The 12258-nt window shown below is 29.3% G+C and overlaps 4 protein-coding genes across 9 annotated transcripts in view; all 4 read right to left on the bottom strand.

Annotated features, from left to right (window-relative positions):
• LOC105839657 (fatty acyl-CoA reductase wat) overlaps window positions 1-12258 on the bottom strand; it is a 52268-nt gene that overhangs the window by 29941 nt on the left and 10069 nt on the right. Inside the window, exon 3 of one of the 5 annotated variants that reach the window (XM_036287728.1) lies at window positions 42-147. The exons of the other annotated variants lie outside the window; for them this stretch is intronic. The gene's annotated coding sequence lies outside the window, so the exon portion shown is untranslated. The remainder of the gene's footprint in view (window positions 1-41; window positions 148-12258) is intronic. 5 annotated transcript variants of the gene reach the window in all.
• LOC114254986 (cytochrome P450 9e2-like) lies at window positions 2542-4877 on the bottom strand. Of its 2 annotated transcripts, XM_036287731.1 has the most exons (2): window positions 3605-4876; window positions 2542-3418 (listed from the first exon to the last, which is right to left on the bottom strand). In XM_036287731.1, the coding sequence occupies exons 1-2, from the start codon at window positions 4650-4652 to the stop codon at window positions 3111-3113; spliced, it is 1356 nt and encodes a 451-aa protein (XP_036143624.1). In that variant the 5' UTR covers window positions 4653-4876; the 3' UTR covers window positions 2542-3110. The 2 variants fall into 2 exon arrangements, with proteins under 2 accessions (XP_036143624.1, XP_028048380.1); XM_028192579.2 differs by having other exon boundaries at window positions 2542-4877.
• Window positions 7298-9646, bottom strand: LOC118645875 (cytochrome P450 9e2-like). The gene has a single exon (XM_036287733.1). It carries the CDS (start codon window positions 9465-9467, stop codon window positions 7932-7934), a length of 1536 nt encoding a protein of 511 aa, XP_036143626.1. The 5' UTR covers window positions 9468-9646; the 3' UTR covers window positions 7298-7931.
• Window positions 10107-12178, bottom strand: LOC114254970 (cytochrome P450 9e2-like; the record flags this gene model as incomplete). Its single annotated transcript, XM_028192514.1, has 1 exon — window positions 10107-12178. A coding segment is annotated over one exon (1284 nt), but the record flags the coding sequence as incomplete, so codon positions are not given.

The following is a 12258-nucleotide window of genomic DNA, read 5'->3' as shown; positions in this document are numbered from 1 at the left end:
TAAAATTATTATATTAACATTTTAACTAATTAAACACAAACCTTATTTGGTAGTTAAATCTTTGTGTCAATATTTCGTATGTAAATTTGTACATCTCAGATCATCAAACTGCGCATCAAATAGGCACCAAGGGAAGATCAGCTTTCTCTATAAAAATTTGCATCTCTTAGCTAACAAAAGGAATTTTCAGCAATTTTGCGTTATAATTTAAAAACAGTGCATTTACAAATGGCCAAAGAACTTAATATTCTTGTACTTGTAAAAAATATAAATATAAGTATATCTTTTTTTTTAAACAAAATTTAATAGTCTAAAAAAATGACGGTTATAGTTGTTTTAATTCACTTAAAAATGTAATTAAAAAATAAGTTGAGTGATTGACGCATATTTTTAGCCTATGTATGTCAATAATAAACCTCATTAAATTACCAAGGACTTTTTTAATTATTCAACCAACCGATCAGTTTAACAATGTAACTTACGGTGTTCTGCAATTCTTTTGTTTAATTTGTTTATTACATAACCAACCAATGTTTTAGTAAATTTGGCCGTAGATATACTTTTTTTAATTAAAGAATAAATTACATATGTAAAAAAAAGTGTCTAATAATACTTCCTTTCTTTCTTTGCACACTAATTTAAAAGAAAAAATTCTGTCCATAAACTATATTATTTTGAATAATAATAATAATAATTTGTTATGATAAAATGATTGAAATCAAACATTAGTAGAAATGGTGTATTTTGGCTTATATGTAAGTAAGCTTAGCTAGTCTTACTATTACCAATATATAAATATTTTAATATAAGTTAACTATTATAAAACACTTATTTAATGTTTCTAAATTAAAACAAACTATAAATAAATTCGTATTTTTTAGACATTTTTTGGACTATTCTTGTAAAATGTTTTAAGACGTTTTTTATATTTAGGTCTTATGACTGCAGTAACATAATCCTATAACATATTCCATTGACCTTTTTTAAATGTATTCAACATCGCGTCGCTACTTCATCGCTTATTACCTACTAGATGTGAATATATCATGATTACAATATTTTACAATGAAGGGTATATGAATATAATTGACACATATTGTATTAACATAATTGACATAGTACATTAACATAGGAATTGCGTAAAATCACAATAGAATCAGAAAAATGGAGTAAAATTTTATAAATTGAACATGTGGTACCTTCGGTAAAAAACGTTCCTCTTTATTTAAATTTGTCCTATTGTAAGAATTACTTGGCTAATTAAACTGATCAAGGTTATCTTTGAGCAAATAATTATTTACTTAATTAGGTATATACTTTTAAATATTTTATATGTACTTAACATACTGCTTTTATTTTTATGTAAAAATTTTTAAATAAAATTTTATAGCAGCACTTAAAATAGTGTGTGATTTTAATAAAACTTTTATATAGATATTACAAAATATTATAATTTCAAAGATATTATAGATAAATATTATGATTAAAACATAAAGGATCATATGATATACATGATATATCAACTGCATGTTGTTAATAATATATTATTATACTAAAAAGTATGATGTCGAATGTTTAACTTTAAATAACAAAAAATGATAAAAAAATTTAATAAGAGTAGTCTTAATAAATAAATAAAAAATAAATTGCTTTTGAAAATCGAAAAAATACAATAAACGTTTATACAATACAAATATTCGTTTCTGAAAGAAGAAATAATGTCATGTCCATCATTTCTGTGCTAAGCTATTTAGGTCAAGTGGAAGTTACATAAATCATTAGAAACGATTAACATAATCAAGCAGACTCAAGAGCAAGTCACAAACATGTGTTTAACATAATACCTAAATATAATATTTTTAGTTGAATAGCGATTAGTTAAAAAGTTAAAAAATAATATAGATTTAAAAAATCAGTAACTTTTTAACTTAAGTTGTAACTTTAAATGATTTAATTTTTAATTTTAATTATTTATTTTTAAAACGCATAAATTTTAATTTATTAACTTTTCTCTTAAGTTAAAAATTTATCTACAAAAAAATTATTTAAAAAATATTTCTATGCAAAAAATAATTACTTTGTTACTTTACATAAAATCAATTTACAAATATAAAATTAAATTTACTTTATAATTAAAAAATGATAATTATTTTTAATAATGTAACATTAAAAAATTACGGCTTTTAATTTAACTTAAGTTAATTTAATCTTACCATAATTTTACACCGAGTTAATTTCTATAAGTGAGTTTTACCGCAACTAAATTAATTTTATAAGTTATTAAGGAGATGCTAAAGTGCCTGTCAAACTTGATTAAAGTCGATAATGTAATTTGGGCATATCATTAACAAGATTTCGTATGTATTTCCTTTATAGATTCAAAAATTCTTTTTCAGAATTAAAGTATTAATATCATCATATGAACTGGATTTTATACCGAGAATAAACAAAATGTTTTTCAGAGTGCTCTTTTTCTAACCTATATCTGAATTTGCAGTTATAAAAATTTATTAAAACTAATCTTTTTATTTATAAACTCTTAATCTTAGTTTCAACTGCACGATATTGTTCGTATATGTTATCCCTAGAAACGTATGTACGGTTCCATTTTGTACATAGATATCGTAGATTTTGTATACTATATTGTCCTCAAGTGACAGCTCTACGTACCAAAAATGAATTTTTTTTCGTTTTTGATGTTAAATCGACCGTACTTCATTAGATTTTAGTATGTATTTTAGTTACGTACTATAATTCTGTAAAAGAATTTTGCAATTCTATAAAGAGTATAAAGCCAAAAAGATTAGTTAAAATAAAAAATTTTGGTAAAACAGACGACTTTAAGATTCTTTTAACTTTAATTTAATTTAATTAAAAAAGAATATTATTCTATACAATCTTAATATTTTTCATTGCTTATTAGTAAAAAAATTGATTATTGATTAGACTGATTAGAACATTTGTCTTGAACTGTTACTTATTATAAACATATAGCAAACAAATCTTATTGTTTACTTTATAAATTTTTTAAAGTGTTAAATGTTTTAAAGGTATAATAACGCAACGAACATAAATACATCGTAGACTAATGTATTTTGTTACAACACATTTCAGGTTTCTCTTTTCTCCAAACTAATCCAGAAACCATTAACAGGGTGCAACGAAAACTCATTTTTACTGAACACAATTGGTTCAACAGTTTTTTCTGTAGTCTTCAACGTAAACTTTTGTAAAAGACGAGCTATTAGAATTTTAGTCTCCATAAGAGCAAATCGATTGCCAATACATTTTCTAGGTCCTTCACCGAATGGCAGATAAGAGTATGGTAAGATGTTGTCTTTGTTCTGCTCGCTGAATCGTTCAGGATCGAATTTACTTGGGTTTGGAAAGTACTTTGAATCATGATGTAAAGCATAAGCTGGAAACAACAATACATTGTCAGGTTCAATGATCACATTTTTGTAGCCTGGTTGCGCTGGAGGCAATTCGTATTTCTTAGTGCAAACTCTATCGAGGAAGATCACTGGTGGATATTTTCTGAGAGCCTCGGAAACCACCATGTCCATGTAAGTCATCTTCGACAGCGACTCGTAAGATATCTCACCGTTTTCTTTGGTAAGGTACTGCTGTATCTCCTCGCGTAGACGGTCTTGAATATCTTGATTAACCGCCAGTTCGTGAGCAACAAAGCTAATCAAGGTTGAAAAGGTTTCGAAGCCGGCCAAGAAAAAGATGAAAGCTTGCGAAACGATGTCCATCAATGCCATTTTATGCGTACTGGCATTTTCCTTGTTACGAGCCTGTAGTAACAAGTGGATCATATCCGGTCTGACAATACCTTGTTCCTCACGCGCTTTAACGGTTTCCCCTACGATCTTCATGAAAAACTTTAACGTAGCCGGTGGGAAAAAAGACATGCCAAGTGATTTAGCTAGCCGTGGGCACGATTTTATGAATATGAACTTGATCATTATTAATACTCCAGTAGGAAATTTCGTAGCTTCCACTCCTCTCACGTAAAACTCATTATCTCGATCTTTCATAGAATTCACATTTATGCCAAAGGCTGTCGTAGCGATTACATCAGTAGCATATCGTCGAAAGGCTCCTTTTGTTTCGATCGCTTGACAAAGTTCTGGATGATCGACTAAATAATTAACGAAATCACGAGAACATTTCGATATCAATTCGAATATAAATTTCATTTTGCTGGCGGTGAAAGAAGGGCTCAGTATATTTCTCATTTCTCTCCAACGATCTCCGCGCAAAGCGGAAAGGCTCTTGCTAAACAATGGATCTACACTTTCATCAAAGACGGGGCGATGATCCGGAAAATGTTCAAAATCCCTTACCATGATTTCTTTGATCAACTTGGGATCGCGCAAAAGCACACCAGGCGTGACAAAATCCACTATTCCAATATATTTAGCGTTTGGAAAGTAACTGTACATATATTGGCAATAATCGGAGAAAGTGGTGTAACCCAAAACGACTTTCCAATTCATTAAAAAAGACGAAAACGAATCTGGCATATAAGGTAGGCCCTTATTTTTCCAATAAAAAAATGCATGATGTAGCACACTGATAATTTTCAAAACTCCAATGACTATCAGAGTAACTAATAATAGCACAAAGGTCGATGACAAATCCATCGTGAATAGAAAAGTGCTTCGTCGGACACAGCGTAAAACGTTTTAAATATACCCATGTTGTACGCATATCTTATCACAAAGGAGATAAAAAAAAGAGAGGAGATACGCTGTTATTGCGACGTGTCGTATTAATAATTGCGTGATAAATGTTATTCAATTTAGACGCTTGCAAACGATTTTCTAATGTTGTGACTTGTATCAGAAATTAATTAATAATTTAATTTTTTAAAATCATTTTTTCACACATTTTAATAAAAATTGGTGATATTTTTACACAATGACGCGCGCACGCACGCACGCACGCACACAAACACACACACACCCTGGTAAAATAATTTTTTCTAATTATATAGACAATTATTGATAATTTTATATAATATAGTTAGATTTATCGTGCCCTTTTGTATAGTTAACATAATATTTGAATCATTACAAAATAGAGATAACTAAATGTTTTAGTTAAATTTGCAATGAAATAAGAAATATTGTTTGACTAAAAACGTTTTGGATCTATAATACCAATTAAAAGTTATTAAAATTTAAATATTGTAAGTTTCTTAAATTTATTCGTTTATTCTTTTAAATTAATTATGCAAATTTTGACCTTAAATATTCGAATTTTAGCTCTGAAATCAGTTGTAAGGAAGTAAATAATAAAAAAATTGGCTTGCAGTAAAACCTATCTTATGTTTACTGTATTTTAGATAAATAACTTTTAAGCAAAGTAGTAGATTTAAATAAATTGCACAAATATTTATTTTAAAATTTTATTGGTTTTATATATAAAAAATTTGACTTAATTCGTAATGCTACTTTCTTATAAAATTGGAAAATTAGTACTACTAAACGTAAATTTACATAAAAATCAAGAGAAAAATAAAATTATAACTTTTAAGTTAATAAGAGAATTATGTTGAAATATTAGATGTAGATGTTTAAAATTAAAAAATTTTTGATAATACTTGGAAATATTGACACATACCTACATCCTTGAAGAGGAAGACTCACAAGCTATACTAACAGAATCAACATAGTTACTGCTAACAAGAATTTAATTTTTATGTCTCTGTCGATTATTACAAACTATAAAAAAACTTCTGCCAATTGTGACTACACTGGAGTTCGTAATAGAGAACAGTTTGGAGCTTTAAATGACGGATGTGCTTAATAACAGAATGGGAGGAAATAACAGATTACATATTTAAAATATTAAAACCATGATTTCCATTCAGCACCGATTGCTACAGAAAGTTTTTAGAAAGGTTTCAATCAATTTCAGAAACAATTCTGAAAAGATTTTACAAAATGTCATATAAACTGTTGCATCAGAAATGTTTCTAAAATTTCATAATGTAAAATGTTGCAAAAATATTTCTAAAATCTAACACACAAAATAAATTTAAAAAAATCTAAGCAGAACAAAAACAAATATATGATCTATAAGGATTTATTTAAAAATATTTTTATGTTGTGACTTGTTGTTTTGGACGTGTGATTTGTGATACTCGTGAAGCATTGTAATTGTTTTAGTAATCTAACTTTAAAAAATTACGACTTTTAATTTAACTTAAGCCAATTTAATCTTAATATAACTTTTAACTGAGTTAGTTTTTTTTCATGTAACTTTTAATATAAGTAAACCAATTTTATAAGTTATTAATTTTAATTTAAGTTAAGAAAGAATCATCTAATCTTAATATTTTTTTCATTGCTTATTAATAAAAAGTTGATTACTGATTAGAGCATTTGTTTTGAACTATTACACATTATTAATACATTGTAAACAAATCTTACTTGCTTTATTAATTTTTTCAAAGCGTTGAATGTTTTAAAAGTTAAAAACGCAATGTTTTTTCGAACATAAATACATATATCATAGACTAATGTATTTTGTACAAGACATTTCAATAATGTATTTTGTACAAGACAAGGTTTCTCTTTTCTCCAAAATAATCCAGAAACCACTAACAGGGTGCAATGAAAACTCATTTTTACTGAACACAATTAGTTCAACAGTCAAAAATTTACATCAGTTGTACCTGATTTTCTTAAATGCTGCATAGCATACACAAACAAGACGTAATTTGTTAATTTTTTATATTACACTTTCTTAATTTTTACTTATTTTATTTTTTTTATTCTTGAAATCTTTTAACTAAAAGTTTGTTTAATATGAGAATTCCGAATAGGTAATGCCAAGGACGATGATATAATCACATGACGAAACTCGTTGATCTTTTCTTAATGTATTATTCTTTGCGTTATGCTGGTACTACGTCGTTTATTATCATATCAATGTAAATATATAAAGTCATTGTAATTTTTTCAATACTTTATACAACATTCACATTGTATAGTATATAGGAAAATCACAAGAGTAATAAAAATATAATAAAATGTTATTACTAGACACATATTCATGCATCTTGAGGTGTTTTTTTTTTTAGATTTGTTTTAAAAATATTTAATTAATTAGATTAGAAGAATATTTAATTACTTAGACTGATTACATTTATTATTGAATAGGTAATTTTCTATTTAATTAGATGTACATTTTTAAATATTTTCTATGTACTTAAGAGGTATATTTCTTATTTTATATACATTTTATTAAGATTTTATATTATGTAACAAATAAAAAAATGTCAAAATAGTGACTTTATTTTATTAGAAATTTTATAGACATGTTATAAAACGTTATAATTTTAAAGACATTATAGATAAAACAATATGATTGTGTAAAGAATCGTATGCTATGCATAATATACAATATTTTGTGTTGTTAATAATATTATTTAAATTTTCCACAAAATTAATGTAAAATATTTAATTTTATAATAATTATAAAAATATCTAAACTAATAAAAGTTATACAAAAATATAATATTGACCAGTGTTAAATTGGCCAGTAATTAATACTCATTTGAAACAGAGGCACTAAGTTGTTATTAGTATTTTTGATGCTTAAAATAAATAATAACTACTGGCTAATTTAAAACCATCCTGGCACTGTTGTTAGTATTTTTAACCCTCCAAAAAAGTAATAATTACTAATTAATTTAATACCACTCAGTATTATTGAATATTTGATTTAAGCATTGTCTTAAATTATTATCATGTAAATAACAATAAGTAATTAGTAATACATTAATATATTGTAAACAATCTTATTGTTTGCTTAATTTATTTTTTAAGGTTAAAATGTTTAAAAGTTGAAAGTGCATTAACGTTATTCCAAATATATCTATATTGCGGAGCAATGTATTTTGTACAAGACTTTTACGTTCCTCTCCTCTCCAAACTAATCCAGAATCCGCCAGCAGGTTTCAACAAAAATTCCCCTTTACTGTATACGATTGGTTCGACGGTTTTTTCTGTAGTCTTCAAAGTAAACTTTTGTAAAAGATGAGCTATTAAAATCTTAGTCTCCATAAGAACAAATCGGTTGCCGATACACTTTCTGGGTCCTTCACCGAATGGCAGATAGGTATATGGTAAAATGTTATTTTTATTCTCCTCGCTGAATCGTTCGGGATCAAATTTACTCGGATTTGGAAAATACTTCGGGTCATGATGTATAGCATAAACGGGAAACATCAACAGAGTGTCAGGTTCGAGGATCACATTCTTGCAGCCTGGTTGCGCTGGAGACAGTTCGTATTTCTTAGTGCAAAGTCTATCGAGGAAGACCACAGGTGGATACTTTCTGAGTGCCTCGGAAATCACCATGTCCATGTAAGTCATCTTTGACAGCGACTCATACGATATTTCCTCATTTTCTTCGGTAAGATGCTGCTGTATCTCCTCGCGTAGACGGTCCTGAATGTCTTGATGAACTGCTAGTTCATGAGCGACAAAACACATCAAGGTCGCTGAGGTTTCAAAGCCGGCGAAGAAAAAGACGAAAGCTTGAGAAACAATGTCGAGCAATGTCATCTTGTGCGCACTTTCCTTGTCCCGAGCCTGCATTAACAAATGGATCATATCCGGTCTGACGATACCTTGCTCTTCTCGCGCTTTAACGGTTTCTCCTACGCTCTTCATGAAAAATTTTAACGTAGACGGCGGAAAAAAAGACACGCCAAGTGCTGTAGCAAGCCGTGGGCACGACATTAAAAATACGAACTTGATTGTTTGTAGTATTCCAGTAGAAAATTTGGCAGCCTCCACTCCTCTCAGGTAAAACTCATTGTTTTGATCTTTCATAGAATTTACACTTATTCCAAAGGCTGTCGTAGCAATTACATCGGTTGTATATCGCCGAAAGACCCCCTTTGTTTCGATCGCATGACATACTTCTGGATGATCGACCAAATAATCGACAAAATCATGAGAACACTTCGATATCAATTCGAACATAAACTTCATTTTGCTGGCGGTGAAAGAAGGGCTGAGTATATTTCTCATTTCTTTCCAACGATCTCCGCGCAAGGCGAAAATATTCTTGCCAAACAATGGTTCTATGTTTTCATCTATGAAAGTACGATGATCCGTGAAATGTTCAAAATCCTTTACTGTAATTTCCCTAATCAACTCGGGATCGCGTAAAAGCACAGTAGGCGTTAAAAAATCCACCCCTCCAAAATATTTTGCGTCTGGGAAGTAATTGTACAAATATTGGCAATAATCGGCTAAATTGCAGTAACCCAAAAACACTTTCCAGTTCATTATAAAAGATGAAATTGAATTTGGCATGTAAGGTAGGCCTTTATTCTTCCAATAAAAAAATGCATGATGTATCACAGTGATAATTTTCAAGATGCCAATGATAACCAGAGTAATCAGTAGTAACACAAATGTCGACGACGAATCCATCGCAAAAAATAAGCTGCTCCGTCGCACACGGCACGAAACGTTATAACGTATGTATGCATGTAGTACGCATCTTATCACGGAGATGAAAAAGAGAGGGAAGAGATTATTCGCTTCTCGGTATTATTGTGACGACATATGTCACATTGATAATATAGCATGAAATATATTAATCAATTTAATACAAAATGATTAATTACAACTATGTTTTTAAATGTCAAAACTCGTATTGAGAGATAATTAATTTAATCTCAAAATATTTTTTTTCACACATTTTAATAAAAATTGGCGAGGTTTTCAATAATAAAATAATTTTTAATAATAATTGTTACCTTTACATGATTACGTAATTAGATTCATTATGTTCCTTTGTAGTTTTATAGTATAATAAACTGAAGATCCAAAGCCATTATGAAATAGAAATAACTAATATTTTAGTTAAACTTGCAATGAAATAAGAAACACTGTTTAGTAAGAATATTTTGACTTTGTAATATCAATTAAAAATTATTGAAATTATAGCTTCTTAAGTTTATTTTTTTCAACTAATGACATTTTTGATTAACCTCTCCAGGATTGGAAGCCTAATATTAAACTAATAATTAGGTTTATCAAAACTATTCCTTTAGCTAAAATTACTTCTTTCATTATAATATGCATTTATTTCGAAATAAATTGATGTTACTTTGTATAACAACATTTTGCTACCCCATATCTCACAAAGTACGATAAAATTATGTTTTTATACATATTTTTCAACACATTTTTGTTGCAAATAATGTCATCAAACAATTACTTTAACAATAAACAATAATATAAAGTTCAAATACATAAAAAAATAACTACTTTTTTCGGATTGGAAGTCTAATATTAGACGCTGGATTGTCTTTTTTCGAAGTTTAAATCACTGGCAAGGACAAAAACCAACACTAAAACTAAAAAAGTTGTCTAAAAAAAGGTCGGTTCTGTAGAAGTTAATGTATATTTATTTATTTTTTGGCGTTCTGCCGCTATTGACTGTTACTATATTGATGTAAATATATAAAATTATTGCAATTTTTTGTAATGAACTCAGTTATACAACTATAACTGATTGGCATTGCGTTTACATAGCATGTATACCAAAAAATCACAATAAAATTAAATAATTGTTACGTAATAGTTATACAAAGCAAAAACTTAATTCTGAAATTTTAAATTAAAAAAAAAAACACAATTTGAATGAAATACGATTACAAGCCATAGAAAGGACATATTGAGCAGTTAACTAACATAAATATATCATATCGACTTCTTGAACGATGTATTAGCGTTATCTATGAAATCCATCGTGTAACTATTTAAAAATAGGAGGTGAGCCAAATTGGGTACATGGTCATATTGGGTACAAGTATCTTATATCATAAAATAATGTCCCTTATACAATATTTTCATGTTCCTCTCTTCTCCAAACTAATCCAAAATCCGCCAATAGGTTGTAACGAAAACTCTTTTTTAGTGTATACAATTGGTTCGATGGTTTTTTCTATAGTCTTCAACGTAAACTTTTGTAAAAGATGAGCTACTAGAATCTTAGCCTCCATAAGAGCAAATCGATTACCGATACACACTCTGGGTCCCTCACCAAATGGCAGATAAGTGTATGGTACAATGTTGTCTTTATTCTCCTCGTTGAATCGTTCAGGATAAAATGTATTCGGGTTCGGAAAGTACTTCGGGTCATGATGTAAAGCGTAAATGGGTAACATCATTACAGTGTCAGGTTCGACGATCACGTTTTTGCAGCCTGGTTGAGTTGGAGGTAGTTCGTATTTCTTAGTGCAGAGTCTATCCGTAAAGATCGCTGGTGGATGTTTTCTGAGAGCCTCGGAAACTACCACGTCCATGTAAGTCATCTTTGACAGCGCCTCGTAAGTTATCTCACCGTCTCCTTCGGCACAATATTGCTGTACTTCCTCGCGCAAACGATCTTGAATATCTTGATGAACCGCCAATTCGTGAGCAACGAAACACATCAAGGTCGACGAGATTTCAAAACCGGCGAAGAAATAGATAAAAGCTTGTGAAACTATGTCGAGCAATGTCATTTTGTAAGCACTGGCATTTTCTTTGTTCCGAGCTTGCAGTAGTAAATAAATTATATCAGGTCTGACGATACCTTGCTCTTCTCGCACTTTAACGGTTTCTTCTATGATCTTCATAAAAAACTTTGTTGTAGCCGACGGAAAAAAAGACAGACCAAGTAATTTGGCTAGCCGTGGGCACGATCTTAACAATATAAACTTAATCGTTACTAATACTCCAGTAGGAAATTTGGCAGCCTGCACTCCTCTCATGTAGAACTCGTTGTCTTGATCTTTCATAGAATTCACATTTATGCCAAAGGCTGTCGTAGCAATTACATCGGCGGTATATCGTCGAAAGACTGCCTTCATTTCCATGGCATGACAGAGTTCCGGATGATCGACCAAATAATTGACAAAATCATGAGAACATTTCGATATCAGTTCAAACATAAATTTCATTTTGCTGGCGGTAAAAGAGGGACTTAGTATAGTTCTCATTTCTTTCCAACGATCTCCGCGCAAGGAGAAAACATTTTTGCCAAACAGCGGTTCTACGCTTTCATGAAGAAAAGCACAGTGATCCGTGAAATGTTCAAAGTCCTTCACTATAATTTCACTATAATTTAACTTATTAAATATTAAATAAAATTAATCTGTAAAGTTCGTATTTTTGCAAAGCAAAGGAGAAATTAAAGTGGATCAATAAAACGAGCTATGAATTATCATAT

Source organism: Monomorium pharaonis, chromosome 5, assembly GCF_013373865.1.
Source record: "Monomorium pharaonis isolate MP-MQ-018 chromosome 5, ASM1337386v2, whole genome shotgun sequence".
Lineage (NCBI taxonomy): Eukaryota > Metazoa > Arthropoda > Insecta > Hymenoptera > Formicidae > Monomorium > Monomorium pharaonis.
The sequence above is the reverse complement of the archived record's forward strand: the minus strand, read 5'-3'. Positions and strand labels throughout refer to the sequence as shown.

What these genes read in the sequence shown, in the direction of transcription:
- LOC114254986 (XM_028192579.2), bottom strand. Translation starts at nt 4,652, where the DNA reads ATGGATTTGTCATCGACCTTTGTGCTATTATTAGTTACTCTGATAGTC.
- LOC118645875 (XM_036287733.1), bottom strand. Translation starts at nt 9,467, where the DNA reads ATGGATTCGTCGTCGACATTTGTGTTACTACTGATTACTCTGGTTATC.